Below are 18,988 nucleotides of genomic sequence, written 5' to 3'. Positions count from 1 at the left end.
TTGTTCCTTGCTTCATGGAAAAGAAAAATATTTTTTAAAGTAGGCTTCACACCGACCGGGGGCTTGGACTCAACATCCCTGGGATCACGAGTCGCATGCTCCACCAACTGACCCAGCCAGGCGCCCCAAGAAGTACTAATTTCAAAATGCTTCCACGTTTTCTCATCAATTGAAAATTTAGAATCTACTTGAAATCATGGCTTTGAATGTTTATCATGGCCAGGTCCTGTTTGAAGCTCTGGTCTCACAAGCCTGAGTGGAAAGAGCTGCAGAGGTTCAGTAACTTGCCCAAGCTCACGTGCGGAGCAGGGAAGATTTAAAACCAGGCCAGCTGTCTCTGTAGGATCCAAACTCTTCATTGTTGTACTATGTTGAATTATACTGGATGTATTCAGTAAGTCAGTTTTTAATTTTATTTTAGTCAATTTAGAAATGGTGTAATACACAAAACTGTATAACCTTTACCCGTGTCTTAGCCACATTTTTTCCCACTTTTTCTAGATATATATATCTATGTCTTTTCTGAACGATCTGAGCATTTGGTACATATGTCATGGGTACATCTTTATTCCTTCTAGTGCTTCAGCCTAGGTCCCAAGTACAGGGATATTCTTGTATAACCACAGGGAAGTAACCAAATCCAGGAAATGCAGTGTTGATACACCTTCACCTGTCCATATTCCAGTTTTAATTGTCCTAATATCCTCATGTCTTTTTTAAACCGTTGAATGTAGCTGTCACATCTCTAGTCTCTAATCTGGAACAGGTCATTAGCCTTTGTTTAATAACCTTGACATTTTTGAAGAGTAGGCTAATTTTTTTTAAAAAATATAAGGTGTTCCTCATTTTGCATTTGAATGCTGTTTCTTTTTCCACAGTTAAATTTGGGATTATTCTGGCCAGCACCCAATCCAGAAGTGCACTGTCAAGTTGCTCTTTGTTAATGTTAATTTTGATTGATCAAGGCCTGTTTCTGCATTGTAAAGTTACTGTTTTCCCCCCTTGAAACCAAGAAGCAATCTGGAGAGCAACGTGGAAGTACCCTGCTTTTCATCAGGTGCTCTACTGAGGAGTTCTGATTTTTGCTGTAACCAGTCTTTCACTAGGATAGCTACAAATTGGTAATTTTCCATTATTTACTCCTCCCTCCACATATATCAGCATTTTATTGTAAGGAAGAGCCCTCCCAGCTCTGCCATGGATTATCTACCTACATGGTGTGGATTCAATTCCTCTTTCCCAAAACTGCATAGTTTGCATGCCTCTTACTATTTGAACTTGAACACTTGCTTACTTTCAAGCACAAGAAATGTTCATGTCAATTTCCCTATCTCAGCCCCGTAGCCCCGGAATCCACTATTTTCTCCAAGGAGCCCAGGTTCCTTTTAGAGGGAAATCTCGGAAATCGAGAACTGGGTGCCCTGTGTGCTTACTGCTCCGGGGAAGTCTGCTCTGTTGAGCACAGATCAAGCACGTATTCCTAAACAAGCAAAGAATACTCAGCCTTTAACTGCTGATAGTGTTTCCAAATTTATTTAAAGTTGCTTCCTTTCTGTTTGATGTTTAGTTAATGAAATGTTCAGAAGGACCCCATGATGCAAAAATGAAATACTAAGAATGCCACGTTCAACAGAACTTGAGAAATGGACTGAGTGATTTGTGATTTAATCTTTCTGATCCCGTTTTGTGATCTGCATGGTTTTATTCTAGCTACTAGAAAAGGGGTAATAGTATGTTTTTCTCCCCGCCCTTAGTACAAAATATGCCAGTCCTATGATAAATTCTTTTCCTTTTTTTTTTTTTAAGTTTATTTTGAGAGAGTCGGGGGAAGGGTAGAGGTGGGGGGGGGGGTGGCGGGAGACAGGGGCAGAGAATCCCAAGCAGGCTCTGCACCATCAGCTTGAAGCCCAAGGCAGGGCTCAAACTCACGAACCACGAGATCCTGACCTGAGCTGAAATCAAGAGTTGGACGCTCGACTGAGTCACCCAGGCACCTCAATAAATTCTCCATCAGAAAAAAACAGCACATCCATCGGACTATTTCCTATGTCACTAATGTGCTTTGCCTCAGACTTCATTGAGGACTATTTTAGGCTATACGGCTCAATCTATTTTATTTTCCAATATGAGCTATGTTTCATTAATTTTGAAGTTCCATAATCTTGAAATTGGGTTTTAAAAAAATGTAGCAGTTATTTTAAGAGCTGAGAAGGACATAAATTCACAGATTAAGCATTTATATTTCCCTGAGTGCTTAAAATAGCTTAGTATTGGACTTTAGTTTAAAAGTAATCTCATTTCGGGATGCCTGGGTGGCTCAGTCAGTTGAGTGTCCGACTTCAGCTCAGGTCACGATCTCGCAGTCTGTGAGTTCAAGCCCCGTGCCAGGCTTTGTGCTGACAGCTCAGAGCCTGGAGCCTGCTTTGGATTCTGTGTCTCCCTCTCTCTCTGCCCCTCCCCCACTCATGCTCTGTCTCTCTCTCTCTCAAAAATGAATAAACATTAAAAAAAAAGTAATCTCATTTCAAAATGTCCTTGCTAGCTTCTTTGCTTTACCTAAGTTTTCAGAGACCCTTTCAGCTAAGAATGTTTTCACCCAATTATCATACATAGATTACAGACTGAAGAGGTTTAAGATGAAAAGCATCTCACTCACTGTCATTTTCTCCAAAGAAAAGATTTCTTCACCACTTCTGGTTGTGCTAATTTATTTTGAAAGTTACATCTGTTCAAGTCAAATTTACACTTGGTGTTCGCTGTTGGATTTCTTTAGGCAGTGGTGTTCTGGTTTCCCAGGTGTTTTGTGTGTCTGCCTTGTGCTATTAATTTTCCCGTGGCCTTCTTCGTCACATCCACGGAGGTAAATGCAAGTGTTTTTCCTTCCTTCAGAACATGGGCTGTTATCACTATATCTTCTCCTATTTTAGCCGGTGCCATGTAGCTTGAAGGGAAACAAATATAGTTAACAGCAAATAATTTTTTATTAAAATTCTGTATTTATTGGGGCGCCTGGGTGGCTCAGTGGGTTAAACATCTGACTTCGGCTCAGGTCGTGATCTTGCGCGTGGGTTCGAGCCCCGCGTCGGGCTCTGTGCTGACAGCTGAGCCTGGAGCCTGTTTCAGATTCTGTGTCTCCCTCTTTCTCTGACCCTCCCCTGTTCATGCTCTGTCTCAAAAATAAATGTTAAAAAAAAAAATTTTTTTTTAATAAAAAATTCTGTATTTATTTTTGAAAGAGCAAACGTAGGCACATGAGCAGGGGAGGGGCAGAGAGGGGCGCAGAGGATCCGAGGTGGGCTCTGCTCTGACAGCAGAACTCACAGACTGAGATCGTGACCTGAGCTGAAGCTGGATGCTCAACCAACTGAACCACTCAGGCGCACCTTAACATTTTTTAAAACGGGAAGTTGTGTGTGTCCCTTAGATGTTGCTTATTTTCTTTCTACAAGAGTTTAAGAATGGTATCCGTAAGCTTTCTGTCCTATCAGATTTGAATGGCTGGTCTTGACCAAGTTCATCTTCCCCATTTCATATCCCCACGAGTTTCTTTTCCCATAAATATGAGAAGCCCCCCCCCCTTTCTTCAAGTTTCCCCTTTCATCTTTATTTGGGAACATCCTGGGTGAAGTGTTCCTGGTGTCTGTCTACACAGTAGGTTCCCCCTTACCTGCAGTTTGACTTTCCTTAGCTTGGGTGACCTGTGGTCCATAAAGCATTAGATGATCCTCCTGATGTCAGAAGGTGGCCTAACGCTGCGTCCCTACCTACGTCTTTCCCTCACTGCGTCTGCTGCTCTGGGTGTCTCATCCTCTCCCATCCTCACTAGAATGGTGAGTACAGTACAAGAAGGTAGTTTGAGAGACCACGTTCACATAATATATCACGCTTGTTCTATATTATCGTTATCCTTGTTAATCTTACTGTGCGTAGTTTATAAGTAAATTTTATCACACGTATGTATGTATAGGGTTCGGTACCACCTGTGGATTCAGGCACCCACTGGGGGTCTTGGAACATATCCTCATGGGTAAGAGGGGCCTACTCTATCTTCTATCAATATTTAGAATTCACTCAACTGCACTTGAGTAAATTCTGCACTTTACGGCACTTGAAACGATCTAAGGTGAGAACTATAAGGAATTAATTAATGCGAGCTCCTTAGAATGCTGGTGATGAGCCGTATATATTCATAAGTTGTTGTTTCTTTATGAAATATCGACAGTAAACCTTTGAGACTCTTTCTGCTCAGGTGGGTCAGTTTTTGAAGCTCTGGCAGTTCTTGATGGAAGCTGTCTGACTTACTAAAGAATCTTTAGGCTGACGATAGCAGCAGTAGGATCTCACAAGATCCCGAGGTGCCAGGTTTGGGCATCCGTGCTCTGGGCAGAGGCACCCAAGGCCAAGTAGAATCATCAGCGGGTCCCACCCCCACTCACGGAGTAAGGTAAGGACCGCCCAGCCTGCTCGGCAGTACAACGAACGGAAACTGTTCTTTCCGTGGATCTTAATTTCAAGACCGTTTGCCCTTGTCCTGTGACCTGTGAATGGCACCCTCCATTTATTTCCACAGTAGACGCGGGCTGAATTTTCTGAAGTGAGCCTATTAAAAGATTTAGATTGTCTACAAATCTGATAACGTTATTTCCACTGCCCTCATGTTGCATAACATTGGCTTTTGGGTGCCCCCAGTAAAAATCATTCTTCTGTTGTGTAGGTGGAAAAAGCAGTCATACTGAAACAAAACCCCCACGCCCTGCATTCTAGTGACCGGACTGGCACCAGTACTAGTTAAAACTGGTACTAGATCTTTTACATTTGGAAACATCTGACCCCTGCAGGCATTTTCACCAGAGTGAGTGACAGCCTGACATCTGGGGTGCTGCTTCCTGACCACACAGTTTATACCCATGGAGCCTGGTGGCAGCTGCAGGGAGAGATACAGGATTGCAAAACTGGCCATTTTGTGTTCACTCTGTTACAAGGCAATGGCGATGGATACTTTATGAAGGTTTATCCAACTCTGACTTTTATTCAGGCTTTTCTCTATATGCACTCAATACAACCCTCCTAAGACCTTTGTACAGGTGGCACTTTTCAGGACTTTGTGCAATGGTTACAAGCCGGGAGTTTTTTTCCCAACCAGTATACATAACAGAAGCCAAATGTTTGCTTCTTTGAATGTTTAGGTCATTACCCCTTTCCTCCGGATACATACATATTGCATTTGGAAATCAGTTGCTCCAATTCTAGATTCTAAGGTTCTGGGATATTCTGGGCACATCTATACTTGCCCTTAAGCATGATCAGCTCGGGGCACCTCTAGTTTTATTCATGTTACAATTGTACATAGTCTCATTGTTTGAAATGAGTTTTCACATTATAAAAAGATATTTGTAGTACAGTTTGGATACATACGTTATGTTCATATCGACACTGACTCCTGGTGCTCCCCTTTCTGTGGATACCAGAGCCAACGTTGATACGTTATCCACTAAGGTGGCTATCATGCCACCATGCAGAGTGCCGTACTTATTGGCATGGTTGTCTTCTACTCTCATTTCACAAATCAGTTTCCCAGGGGTAGCAGAGACCAGAGTCATCTAAGTGTAAAAGAAAAAAAGAAGTTTGAACATGCTTTGGTATTAGGAAAGCCCAAACAGCCCATCAAGAATTATCGTCCGATTAAACTGAGTCACCCCAGGGCCTCGTGACTGGCTCAGTTGGTGGAGCGTGCGACTCTTGATCTCGGGGTTGTAAGTTTGAGCCCCACACTGGGTGTAGAGATTACTTAAAATCTTAAACTAAGTCACCCCAAAACAGTTGGGCAGAAATTCAAATAAGTTGCCAATCTTTCTCTGATAGAAATTACCCCAAATATAAATTGTCTTAATCTTTTTTAACGTTTGCTTATTTTTGAGAGAGAGAGAGAGAGTGAGAGAGAGAGAGAGAGAGGCAGAGCATGAGCAGGGGAGAGGCAGAGAAAGAGAGGGAGACACAGACAGAACCTGAAGCAGGCTCCAGGCTCTGAGCTGTCAGCACAAAGCCCGACATGGGGCTCGAATCCACAAAACATAAGATGACCTGAGCTGAAATCAGAGACGCTTAACCGACTGAGCCACCCAGGTGCCCCTCATATATAAATTATTTTTAAAGAAAAAGGAATATTTAGGGAAAAGACAGTAGTTTTTGTTAATCTTCACTGCAGAAATCAAATATTCTAAGCTTTCCAGCCTTATGTATTACAACCTGACATCTCAATGTCTCCATAGAATTTTAGACCAAGAAAGCTAGCTGGTCCCTGTGATCTGTTAACCCATGATAGGTTTCATTTGGACGTTCCCTAGTTTTTGCAGAGAGTAATTTTTATAATGACTTTGTAATGAATAGTTTAAAATAATTTGAATAGACTGGAAGAAATTGAGTAATTCAGTGAGTGTCGAGAATTCACAAACTTATACCATAAACCCATTTTAATATACAAAGTTTCACAGAATCCAGAAGTTAAACTGCTTTTAAGATCCTGCCCCATTTATGGTATTATAAAGAAAAATAAGTACATAAAAGATAAAAAGGGAAATAATAAATTACAATTTTTATATCAAAATCTTTAAAAAGGAAAGTTTTGGGGACCCTGGGGTGGCTCAGTTGGTTGAGCATCTGGCTTCAGCCCAGGTCATGATCTCATGGTTTGTGAGTTAAGCCCCATATGGGGCTCTCTACTGTCAGCACAGAGCCTGCTTTGGATCCTCTGTCCCCTGCCCTCCCCTCCCACTCTGCCCACTGCCCACTCTCTGCCCACTGCTCCCCCCCCACTCATGTACACGCTCTCAAAAAATTAAAAAAAAAAAAGGCTTTTGGAAAAATAATAGAAATATGTTTTTTATATCCTACTTAAATTACTAGGAAAAACGTCATAGCGTAAGATTGAGAAATTGGAACTGAGCTGTGAATGGGATGTGCTACATTTAGCAATGGTCATTTTTGCTGTTGCTAGAGGTGTTCAGGCAGAATACAGATGAGTATTTGGTGTATCTGTTGTATTTGGGGGTGTGGGGTGTCTCGAGCATTAAACGATTAGGTTCTAGATAACCGCTATCTTAACTGAGCATTTTCCTATGTAGGCTCTGTGGCAAACACTTAAATACTATGTAATAAGGAAGGAGTAGTTTCCACTGCTCCTTTAAGTAGGTAACTGAAGTTCATGGTGGTTTGTTGTTGGGGTCACCCGTGATGGGACGGACCTGAAATTTAGATCTAGGTCTGTCTATCTTCAAGTCTCCCTAGGCACTATAATGTCTCTGGATTTGCAGTGGCCTTTAACAGCTCCCACCAGGAAGACGCTTTGGAGTTTCACAAACCACAACTTTAGTGATTTTGCTGTTGTTTTTCCCCTGGAGAACTAGGCCCTGAGGTAAAACAAACACAGCCACACAATATAAACCATCCTAAACAATATCATGTCATGTTTTGCATAACAGGTAAGTCAATGGCAAATAATGTTAGACAGGATCAAGTCTATCCACACGATAAATGATGTAGCCACAAGGTGTCCTCGTAAACTACACATGGAACAGGACCAACGTGTAAACTGCCCTCATTCGGGCATTTACACGAGTATGTTAAGCACTGACAACGTAAAGACAAATGAAATCAAATCCCTCCTCGTAAGGGGTTCGCAACCTAAAGGAAGAGACCCGTACGCAGACCACTGCAGTGGGAGGGTTCCTGGAGAAGAGAGTACAGGTTGCTTGAAGGGCATCTAACTTGAACGGAGTATGTTTTTAGAGAACAGACATTAGGAAAGGCCTCCTGGGGGACAGGGAGGAGTGAGCCAAGTGAAGATGGGGAACAAGCCAGACAGTTCAGGGAAGAGAACTGAAGGCCGTTGGGTGCCATGTGAAGGCCTCGAGTGTTGAGTAGAAATCAGTTAGAGATTATCTGACTTCGGTGGGGATGACAGGAGGCCATGCAAATGTCAGCTTGACGTTCTACTGCAGAATACAGTTTTTGACTGTTTTTCTTTCCCCCAACTTGAAAGGCCAAAGGACACAGTGGCACACACGAGTGGTTTAAAATACACATTGGAGTAGAGAGAATTTTGTTCCCGTCAGCCTGATCCTGCAAAAGAAATGCTTTCATGTGTCGCCCTCTGTCATCTCCCTGGGTAAAATAAAGGAATTAAGCCACTGGAAGCTAACAAAGGCATCGATGTCGGAGCCAGCCCCCAAAGCTAATCAATAGTCTTGTTGGGAAGAGGCCCACGGACAGCTAACCTCTCTCTGATGAGGAAGGGGGGTATGAGGAGAATCCTGTTAAAAAAAGAGAGCATAAATGATCTTGGTCTCAGTCAAGATACGGGTTATAGGGGACACGCTTGTTTGTTTGGTTATTAACTACAGCTAACTTTGGGTTCGAGACCACACTCCGCGATGCTGCCCGCATTGTTTCCACCCACACCCAGATCTCTGAAGTGGGTCCTGTTGTTTTCATCGGCCTCCCACATCTCAGGTTTAACTCCTCTGCAGAATCACCTCCCTTCACGGCTCACCTGGACTGCTGCGGGCAACCGGGTCCTGATGCGTCGGGTGTCACGCGAAAGGATAGCTGCCACGCCTGTTACGATGCAGCGGGGCCGAAACCAACAATGCTGAGAAGCACCCAGATACGTTCCATTCTCTGGGCCACCGCGGTACGATGGCAAGAACCTTTATGGCTCAGCCCAGTCCAACACGTGGGCTCCTCGGTTTATAGGAAAAATTACGTATGTGTGCACACATACGATCACCTGTCCCTTTTCTGCACGGCCTGCAGCTGACTGCCTCTCCTCGGTTCCTCACGTGTTCACACGAGTTCCCATGGCTCCTGCCGCCACGGCACCCTCCTTCCTCACCCCGCCCACCCAGGCTCCGATTCCATCGCCGATAACTGTCTCCCCGTTCCTCCCTTACCTTTCCAGGAAAGACAGTGAGAAGGAATGCCTGATAATCAGCACGAAGGAGATGGCCCCCAACAGGAAGCTCCGTGCGGACCCCAGAGTTCTCCTTAGGCCTTGACGTTTCCGGTCATCCTGGTCCTGGTCCTGGTCCACAGTCATCACTGTGACTGCTGGTGATCGCTGTGCTGCTCACCACCCTGCCTCTGCTAATGAATGAAGACGTGTGTGTTCTCTGGCTCAGTGAGGGTGTCTGCAACGGGCCTAAAGGAGCGTGGCACATGGCCTGAGAAAATCTGTGTATGTAACCACGCGAGTCAGCCACGGAAGGACGCTGAATACGAAAGACCGCGCTTAACACACAAAAGTACCGAGAACCGAGGAGGTCAGTGAATGAGAAGTTTATGTATTTGTGAAAGAGGTTGTCTTCAAGCAAGTTGTCCTGATGACAGACATTGCTGATTTCGTATGTGACGCAGTGCAGATACCAGAAGGAAGTGTCTGAGGACAACGTATAAATGTACCTTCATAAAAGCAGGAAAGGAGGGAAGAGCAACAAGGCTGGAGGCACAGCGGCAAACAGGCCAGTTACGGTAAGGGCCCCTAAGAGGGCATATGTTACAGAAGTACTGTGGCTCAACCATGTGCTGTAGCCGCCCAGCACTTGGGTTTTATAATGTGTGTTTTAGCAGTTTAATCGCACGGGTGGCTTTAGAGCAATAGGCAAGAGCATCAGCTCTGGAGCCAGGCTGAGGCAAGATCCTTAACTGTGGTCAAGAGCAGGGTAACGTTCAAATTAAGCAATTGGAACACGGCCTGGCATATCATGGGGGATCAAGACATTTCAGTTCTCATCCTTGGTAAAGTTGGGACCCGAACACAACTGTGAAACCCCAAGTTGGTTTGTATAGTTTCACATGGATTTTTCTTAAAATCGCCCGATTGGAACTTAGAATTTTCCAATTACTAAACTCATTCACTGAATGACCTCATGACTAAATTCAGTGGATATTTTTCAGGCCTTTGTTTACCTGACCACTCAGCATGTCGAGACATCCAAACCTTTTCCTGGCCTTTCCTGAACTCCCACGTCCACCTTCTCCTGGGTTTCCTCCTCCTCCTCTGTGGAGTGCCACAGTCCCTTTGCTGGCTCTTACTCTGCACCACCCACCCGAGTCTTAGGGTCATCTTATCATCCGGCCTCATGAGACCACCAAAGGCCACACTGGCTTTCAGTTTCCCTCAGAAGGTTAGAGGACAGGTTCTCTAAAGTTAGGCACTATAATAGAGTTAATGGCATGGGCTTTGGGGCGGATACATGGGTTAAGATCCCAATTACTAGCCATAAGGGCTTAGAAAAGGTAAGCTTCGACTTTCTCATGTATAAAATGGGGATGACAGTCACAGCATTGCCAGGAGGATGAAATAAAATTTGTAGGTAAACCAATCAGGCTCAGAGTACTCAAAATACCTGTTATATTACTGAAGAGGACTCTGGCCTGCTTGCTTTTCTTCTTGCAGTTAGGACTTAAACTCTGCTTCATTTAAGGGGCTTGAACAAACTGAATAACCAGGTGCCTTTCTGAAGGTGAATATGATCCCATGAGATCCCGTGTCTTATATCCTGCAGTTGGGCTTCCTGAGCAGATCCTGTGTACGTATCTGTAGAAGTACCAGCCCCCGGCCACGGGCAATCTCAGCTGGATAAAGTCTTCGCAGGGCAAACAGCCTACTGTGTGGAGCTGCCCCCAGCCCCAGAGTCCTCTCTCCTCTCTCTCTCCTGTCTCACTATCCATCAGCAAAATCCAAACTACCCATTGATGCCAAATCCTTTTCCCCTACCGTATCAGTAACTCTTGACTTGAGCCCACAAGTCCTGTCTGCTCGACCTTCAGAGGAGCCAGAATTCACCACTCCTCACCCTCTGCTCTGGTCCAAGCCACCACCTCTGCCCAGTTCTTACAGCTGTCCCCAGGCTCACCTTCCTACCTCTGCCCTTGCCTGCCTTATGTCTGCTCTCTCACTACCAACAAGAACGCTCTTTTCAAAATTCTGTCCCTCTTTCGTTCAAGCCCTTCAAGGTGACAGCCACCTACTAAGCCATCCGATATCTCCTCTCCACCTTGTCCGCTTGGGATTCCTCCCGAAATACTGCAAACACGGTGTTTTAAGTCTCTGAGCTTTTACGTTTGCTTTTCTGCCGGGAACACTCTTCCCCTTTGAGTGTCCATAACCTGCTCGGGTCTTTACTAAAGTGCCGCTATTTCGGCAACATCTTCCCAGATGACATGAGTTAAAACTGAACTCTCCATAACAGAACCCCACAGGAATACACGTTGTAGGGAAAAAATATTTAAGCTTTCTTGTCCCAATACTCTTTATCATTGGTCCCTGCTTTATATTTTTTTTATAGCACTTACCACCATCTAACATACTATATATTTGACTGACTTATTCTGTTTAGTGTTGAATTGACCACACTAAAATGTATATTCCATACGTGGGAGGATATTTTCGTCAGTTTTCTTCACCTCTATATTCCTGGTGACTTGAATGGTGCCTGGCACGTAGTAGGCATGCAAGTGTTTGTTGAGTGAGTGAATACATTAGAATCTGAAGGCCAACTACAGGAGCATTCTGTAACAGTATGCCCAACATTTACTGGCACAGCAACCGACTGAACAGACTATCGGGAATATCTTCCGTGTGCCAGGCGGTCACCTCCCACTAGGCACTGACAAATACTTATTAAGCATCTACTAGGGGTTTGCTCCCAAAGAGTGCTCTTGACGTGGGGAGGGAAGACAGAAAAATAGGTATTTTCACTAATATACAGTAAGTCTGATAATAACAGTTAGCCAAGGTATTCAGCAGGGTCAGCCAAAGACAGTTGGGGATGCCAAGGAAAGCTTTTCAAGAACAGAGGTGGTTGCCACTTGAAAAAGACTTTGAAGAGTAGAAATGGGGGGCCAACTGGCTCAAGGGCAGAGGATCCAAAAATAAGATGTTGTCCTAGTCCTTGGAGAGATAACTAGTAGAGGATGTAAGAGACAGCCAAAAATACAAAAGTTAGCAAGTGAGTGCCATGGGAGGCAAACAAAGCCCAAAGGAAGAGCTAAGAGGAATTTAACAAAATATTCCCATAAGAGTTGACCAGATGAAGTGACATTCTACTCTTGTTCATTGGAGTGGTGACAATGGTGACAGACATGTTTGTGAAGAAACATAAACCATCACTATTGTTTCTCAATGGCTGGTAAATGGCAGGCTTTATTGAATCCTTCTAGAATACCTATAAAGGTGGATCCTGTGAAGCCTCTATGGTATATTAATCACATTGGTAAGATTTCTCTCATATGCAGGTTCTCTGCTGCCTTGAATCTGGAAAAGAGGGGCTAATAGAGAAGGACCCCAACACACTGAGGACTGGGGCAGGGTCTATACATGTCTTCAGATCTCCTCTCAAGGGGGAAAACACAGACTTGTGTAGAATTTTTGCAGGTGATCTACTTTAGAATCTAGTACCTGAGGACAGGTAGGAAGCCCTGCAGGAATGGAAATATGGTGAGCCAGGCCCAGCCAACAGTGGACTTGTCCTAGGACAGCACCACAAATCAAACAGCAATAAAGAAGTTTAAGTCATCTCTGTTCCCTCTGTATTCTGTATTCCAGAAATTCCTGCAATTCTCAGGGTGGTTGAATAAAAATTAGGCTACCTTTTTTTTTTTTAAAGTGTTCTGTGCTGCATTTCAAAAATGCATACATTTAGTTTTTATCAAAGCTCTCAGATACCTTTCTGAGGTCTTCAGGAACTGGAGGACTTGAATAAAAGGACTACTTGGACAAGTGGTAGAACATTTCAGCAGCATCTCATTTCCAGGTGTATGTGGAGCCACTAAACCTTGACTGTCTTCCACGCACAGACATGTATAATCATTTCCCTTGAATTGGTCCTCCATTCACCCACCCCTGCTACAGTTCTTAATTTCACAAAATATGTAGAGTTGCTCTGAACTGATGCCAAATCCCTTTTCCCTATGGTATCAGTAACTCTTGACTTGAGCCCATGATTTCACTAATTGTATCTTGACTCCTTAAATTCTATCTCTGAGCCATCTAAATTGCCACGTTCCTCCTCTTTATTAGATTTTTGACTGCAACGATCATTTCATATGAATAAACAGTGTAGAGATGCATTTTCCTACCTCCCACCCCTTCAGTGCCATGTTATCATGCAATATCATTCTCTAGACTTTTTCAAACATATATGCACATAGAAGGCTTTTTTCCTTTCTTTATATAAAATTACAAAGGCGGGATCACATGATACGCATTACTTTGCAACTTTCATTTTTCTCTTCCTGGTAGAATAGTCATGCTTGTAGCTCATATCACAGAAATCTTCTTTAATTGCTTTGTGGGATTCCCTAGTATTTGACTATATTAGATTTATTAAAGTATTGCTTGATATATGTTCTTTGAATATTTTTTACCATTACAAACAAAGATGCTTTTATTTGCAGAAGATTGATTACCAGAATTAGGTAGCTGGGTAAAAAGGTTATGTAAATTTTTAACCAATCTGCCAGATCACTTTTCAAAACCACTAAGAGTGCCTCATTCCCGAATTCATCCTCAGGAATGCATATTATTCCTCGTAATTGCTCTTTTTACAACATGATGGGCAAAATAACACAGTGTCCCATGGTTTAAGTTTGCCATTAGCCAGGTTATGGGTGCTGCTGAACAATCCTTCATGCTTACTGGCTGACTACTTTTCTTAATTCTTTTCCAGATAGTTGTATTTTGACTTATTTATTTATTTATTTATTTATTCTTTTTTTTAATTTACATCCAAGTGAGTTACCATATAGTGCAACAATGACTTCAGGAGTAGATTCCTTAATGCTCTTTTTTTTTTAAAGGAGGTTCTACACCCAGCCAGGAACCCAACACCAGGTTTGAACCCATGACACCGAGATCAAGAGTCAGATGCTTAAACAACTGACCTAGCCACTCAGGTGCCCTGGATTTCGACATTTATTGTATCTCTTGCCATAAAGAGTTTAAATTAGTGAAATGCACAGTGCCAGACACATAGTAAATGCTCTTATTGTAAATAAATATAACAATTTCTAATTTTATAAAGTCATATGCATCATTTAATGACATGCTCCTACGATAAGAAGTCATTTTTTAAAATGTGCCTTCTTTACATAGAGCTATAAGGGATTTCTTTCACCGGTTCCCCTATGGTTAGACATTTAGGTCGATGATGGTTAATGGTTGCACAACAATGTGAACGCAATTAATACTGAATTGTACACTTTAAAGTGGCTAAGATGACAAATTTTACGTCATGTATATTTTGCTGCAATTTTTTTTTAAAAAGGGGAGGTTATGGGGCACCTGGGTGGCTCAGTCGGTGGAGCATCAACTTCAGCTGGGGTCATGATCTCGTGGTTGGTGAGTTCAAGCCCCCACCAGGCTCATCCCTGTCAAGCATAGAGCCCACTTCAGATCCTTGGTCCTCCTCACTCTCTGCCCCTCCCCTGCTTGTGCTCTCTTGTCAAAAATAAACATTAAAATAAATACATTGAAAAAAGTGGGGGGATCCACCATCCATGTTTCCTGAACTTTTTTATTCATGGGACTCTTTTTTCTCAGGGAACGGTTGATGGGACTGGTACTTCCCTAGATCCCACTTTTCTCCTCTCCTGGATGATAAACTCCTAGAAGGCAAGGAACTGTGGTTGGTATTTCTTCATCATCTCACAGTACTCGGTTTGTCGACTGATTTTAAAGTGATCTTATAGCAAGAGCAGGACTTTCAGTGTTGGTTCTTGTCTATCAGTATTTTACAAAAGATAGGTTTTGTGGGTATCTATAAACATCAATAAACCAGAGGTGGTTTTGTTTTTAGAACAGGCTAAAATAAAGAGGCTCCAATGTAAGATCTCGTGCACAAGGTTGACATCTGTACCAGGACTGATAGGAAGGTGCTTTCTTCAATAGGTCATTTTGGGAAGAACAGAAAGTCATCATCCTTTAGCAGATTCTATATGCTGGGGTACAATATCTGTCCAAAAACCAAAACTGCCCTTGGCATATTATCAGCCAAATTTTCAAGTGTTCTTCTATTTAATTCATTGGCTTTTAAAAAAATCATTAAAAGAATCAAAAGTTAGGACAGAATTTTCTTACCATATAATCAAGAAAAAAAAAAAACGCAACTCTTTGGATGAGGTGTTTCTCTTTCTTGGGGTAGTTAGCTAATCTGGTAGAACCCAGGGCTTCTGTTTTTCATGCTTATTTATAAATGATTCCTATGGAACACCTGTGGGGCCACTGTGGGAACGGGGCAAGGGGCAGACGGAGAGCACGGATGCTGCACCACCGCTTCTCACGCTTGTTAATATTAAGAAACATCATCCCTCTTCATCTTTGCAAAAGCAGTGAAGTAAGCACACAGGTGTGTCTGAAAGATCATATGCATCCTTACTCCAATTTAGTTTTAACAAGGCGTTTGCATTAAATGCTTAAGAATGAGCATCCTTGCCTTGAAAAATCTCTGGTGTCATATTTAACCAAAGGGACAACTATTTGGCATAAAATACTTTTGTCAGCCAAGGTCCAGGGAGGCAACAGAAAACACACTGGTTATTTTAACAAAGAGAATATAAATAATTGTTAGTAGAGACTTAGAGACCACATTCTGTCTCATACCAAGACATGTGGAAGTCTGATCTGAACAACCGGTTCAAAGTTCAGTGCAAACTTGGAACGAGAGAGTAGCAATTTATCTAGTTTTAAGGATTTTTTTTTTTTTTAACGTTTATTTATTTTTGAGACAGAGAGAGAGCATGAACAGGGGAGGGGCAGAGAGAGAGGGAGACACAGAATCGAAAGCAGGCTCCAGGCTCTGAGCCATCAGCCCAGAGCCCGACGCGGGGCTCGAACTCATGGACCGTGAGATCGTGACCTGAGCTGAAGTCGGACACTCAACTGACTGAGCCACCCAGGCGCCCCAATTTATCTAGTTTTAACCCAGCACAAATCAAGTGATTAAAAAGGTTTTTCGACATCAGCACTATTGACATTTGGACTGGGGGATTTTTTTTTTTTAATTTTTTTTTTCAACGTTTATTTATTTTTGGGACAGAGACAGAGCATGAACGGGGGAGGGGCAGAGAGAGAGGGAGACACAGAATCGGAAACAGGCTCCAGGCTCTGAGCCATCAGCCCAGAGCCTGACCGCGGGGCTCGAACTCACGGACCGTGAGGTCGTGACCTGGCTGAAGTCAGACGCTTAACCGACTGCGCCACCCAGGCGCCCCGATTTTTTTTTTTTAATGTTAATTATTTTAGAGAGAGACGGAGCATGAGCAGGGGAAGGGCAGAGAGAGAGGGAGACCCAGAACCCGAAGCAGGCTCCAGGCTCTGAGCTGTCAGCACAGAGCCCAACACGGGGCTCCAACTCACAAACCGTTTGAAGCCTGACGCTTAACCTACTGAGCCACCCAGGCGCCCCCTGCATAAATATATATTTTAGCCCTAGCAACTCTGCCCACACAAAACAAACAACCACAAATCCTATTTTAGATCAAATTAATACAGAGCACCTACAATGGTATTGACCTGTGCAGTTAGTATGACAGTCACTATCCACAACTCCATATTGAGCACTTGAGACATCGTCAGTATGAATTGAGATGTGCTCTGAGTGTAAAATTCACACCGGACTTCAAAGATGAAGTCCCCCCAAAATAATACTCTTTTGTATTGATAACATACTAAAACACTATCTTGAATATAATGAGTTGCTTAAAATATATTACTAAAATTAATGTTACTTATTTCTTTTTGTTTTATAATTTTATACATATAAAATTATGCATGTGGCTTGCACTTGTATCTTGCACTGTATCTCTGTTGGACAGTGCTGGGTCTAGAATAATTGGTATCACTACCCAACTTTAAACTGCAACATCTGAGAAACTCTATACATCTGGTTGAACAGGCATATCTTCTTGGAAGGCAAGTTACCACCAGTGCCGACTCAGGCAGGCACACTCGAAGTTTAAGAGAATTTTAATCAGACTCTCAAAGGCAAATGCAACCCATGACAAGATTATCATGAGAGGACACACATCCAAAAGGTTAACAATGAAAATGGCTCCAGAATTTTTAAGGAATTCAAACTTCCCCCCGAGTCCAATACTTCTTTCTTTGCATAAGAGATCTCTCAAAGGGTTAATTATAAAGTCGTGTATTGTGTTTGTTATTTTATCGTGTTTGCTATTTGAAAACATTAAATACATTTGCCTAAGTATTATCTCCTATGTTTTTCACAAAAGCCCTTACAGATAATTAGGGAAAGTTATTTACATGTTGAAAATACAGCCCAGGTGTTGTTTCCAGGAGGAAGACCTTGGTCTAATGCACCACATTCTTCCAATGAATGCAGTTGGTCTGTGTTTAAACTCCACTTTTAAGTGACCTATTTCCAAATGTCCCCAAACTCTTTCCTAATCAGAAGGAAAACAGGCATGCATGCTTTAAAATATTCAGAAAAAAAACTAAAAGTTCTTAGGTTGTTAAATGTCTTGCAAATCTGACATAACCAAGGGCTTGTTATTCATGCTTATTTATAAATGACTCCTATGGAACAGGATTTCTACACAGACCGCGAGAACTAGGAATCTGGGCTAGTCTGTTCATGTGGCAAAGGGGACAGGGGCTAGCCTGCCTAACTCTGTAGGGCCACTACACCAGAACTTGTCCTTCCTCCCTTACTGCAAGTTTTTACTTTCAAACACTCTAGGCTGCAAGTGCATGGTAAATATAGATTACTTCCCCCCCCCCCCCAGAGCACTACAGGCATTTGTTTGTTCAAGGGTTGAACTTTAAAGTCCTTTCTAGCTCTGAAACCGAGCAACTGTGTCTCCAGAACAAGTGATAATCATTCAAACAGTCCCCGACTTACGATGGTTTGACTTACGATTTTTCAATTTTACGATGGCGTGAAAGCGATACACACTCAATAGAGACGACTTCGAATTTTGAGTTTCGATCTTTTCCCAGGCTAGCTACATGCATGCAGGACCATGCTCTCCTGACGCTAGGCAGTGGCAGGAAGCTCCCAGTCAGGCCCTCCATCAGGACGGTAAGCAACTATACTTAAAATTACTCTGTACCTATACAACCATTCCGTTTTTCACTTTCAGTACAGCGCTCAATAAACTACATAAGATATTCAACACTTCTCACAAAACAGGCTGTGTGTTAGACGGTTTTGCCCAACTGCAGGCTAAGAAGTGATCTGAGCAAATTTAAAATAGGCTAGGCTAAGTAAGCTATGTAGGCTAGGTATACTGAATGCACTTTGGATGTGCCATATTTTCAATTTACAATGGGTTTATCTGGACGTAGCCCAATCGGAAATCAATGAAGACCTGTATTTATGTACATTGAGATGAAATAAACTATGCACTTGACCTAGCACATAATGGCTCTCCATAACAGTAGTAATCATCATTGCTGAATTTACGGGGGCGTCCAACAGAATCTAGCGAGAGCTACTAATTTTCAGCGCAACCCGCCCCAAGCATCGTACTTCCGTTAGAAGCCAGGGCTTTGACAACAATACCTTTTCCAAAACTCTATCAAAATCGCGACCACTGCCCATCGTCTTCAACAGCTCCAGCAGGTGCTGTGTTAAGCGGTTCATCGTGGACCGTTCCTGCTTCTGGGCACCACACAAGAATGAACCTTGCAAGAGCCGGGAGCCCCGATGTGTTCGCAAAACACCAAGGGCGAGCAGGGCGAAGAAGTCTCCGTCTTCCCCGCCCACTGTGCGCTCCGGGTCCGGCGTCGCGGGCTCCGGCTGCCAAGGCGTCAGGGGCTCGCGCTCTGAGGTTCCGACCCCGCTTGTGACCGTGCGCGCAAGCGCTGTTATATCCGCTCCCGCCCCTGCCGCCGCCCGCCCTCCCCCCGCGTGGCCACGCCCATCGCCCTCGGAGGGCGGAGCGCGTTTCCCGCCGGGCGGGTAACGCG

The 18,988-nt window shown here is 43.3% G+C and overlaps 1 protein-coding gene and 1 long non-coding RNA gene across 2 annotated transcripts; one reads left to right on the top strand and one right to left on the bottom strand.

The window, feature by feature from the left end:
• Positions 1-2,689: 2,689 nt before the first annotated feature.
• ACOT13 (acyl-CoA thioesterase 13) lies at positions 2,690-18,884 on the bottom strand. Its single transcript, XM_015064786.3, has 3 exons — positions 18,582-18,884; positions 5,416-5,600; positions 2,690-2,941 (listed from the first exon to the last, which is right to left on the bottom strand). The coding sequence occupies exons 1-3, from the start codon at positions 18,660-18,662 to the stop codon at positions 2,770-2,772; spliced, it is 438 nt and encodes a 145-aa protein (XP_014920272.1). The 5' UTR covers positions 18,663-18,884; the 3' UTR covers positions 2,690-2,769.
• On the top strand, positions 3,742-14,553 carry LOC128315716 (uncharacterized). Its single transcript, XR_008298779.1, has 2 exons — positions 3,742-3,830; positions 8,526-14,553. It is a non-coding gene; the product is annotated as an uncharacterized LOC128315716 (long non-coding RNA).
• Positions 18,885-18,988: the final 104 nt, after the last annotated feature.

This window comes from Acinonyx jubatus, chromosome B2 (assembly GCF_027475565.1).
Source record: "Acinonyx jubatus isolate Ajub_Pintada_27869175 chromosome B2, VMU_Ajub_asm_v1.0, whole genome shotgun sequence".
NCBI classification, from domain to species: domain Eukaryota; kingdom Metazoa; phylum Chordata; class Mammalia; order Carnivora; family Felidae; genus Acinonyx; species Acinonyx jubatus.
This window is presented reverse-complemented; position numbering and strand designations above follow the sequence as displayed.

Coding starts and splice junctions, on each gene's coding strand:
- ACOT13 (XM_015064786.3), bottom strand. CDS start 18,662: ATGAACCGCTTAACACAGCACCTGCTGGAGCTGTTGAAGACGATGGGC. Junction 5,601..18,581: donor TTGATAGAGTTTTGGAAAAG/GTATTGTTGTCA, acceptor TTTTACACTTAG/ATGACTCTGGTCTCTGCTAC. Junction 2,942..5,415: donor AGTGTCGATATGAACATAAC/GTATGTATCCAA, acceptor TTTCCCTTCAAG/CTACATGGCACCGGCTAAAA.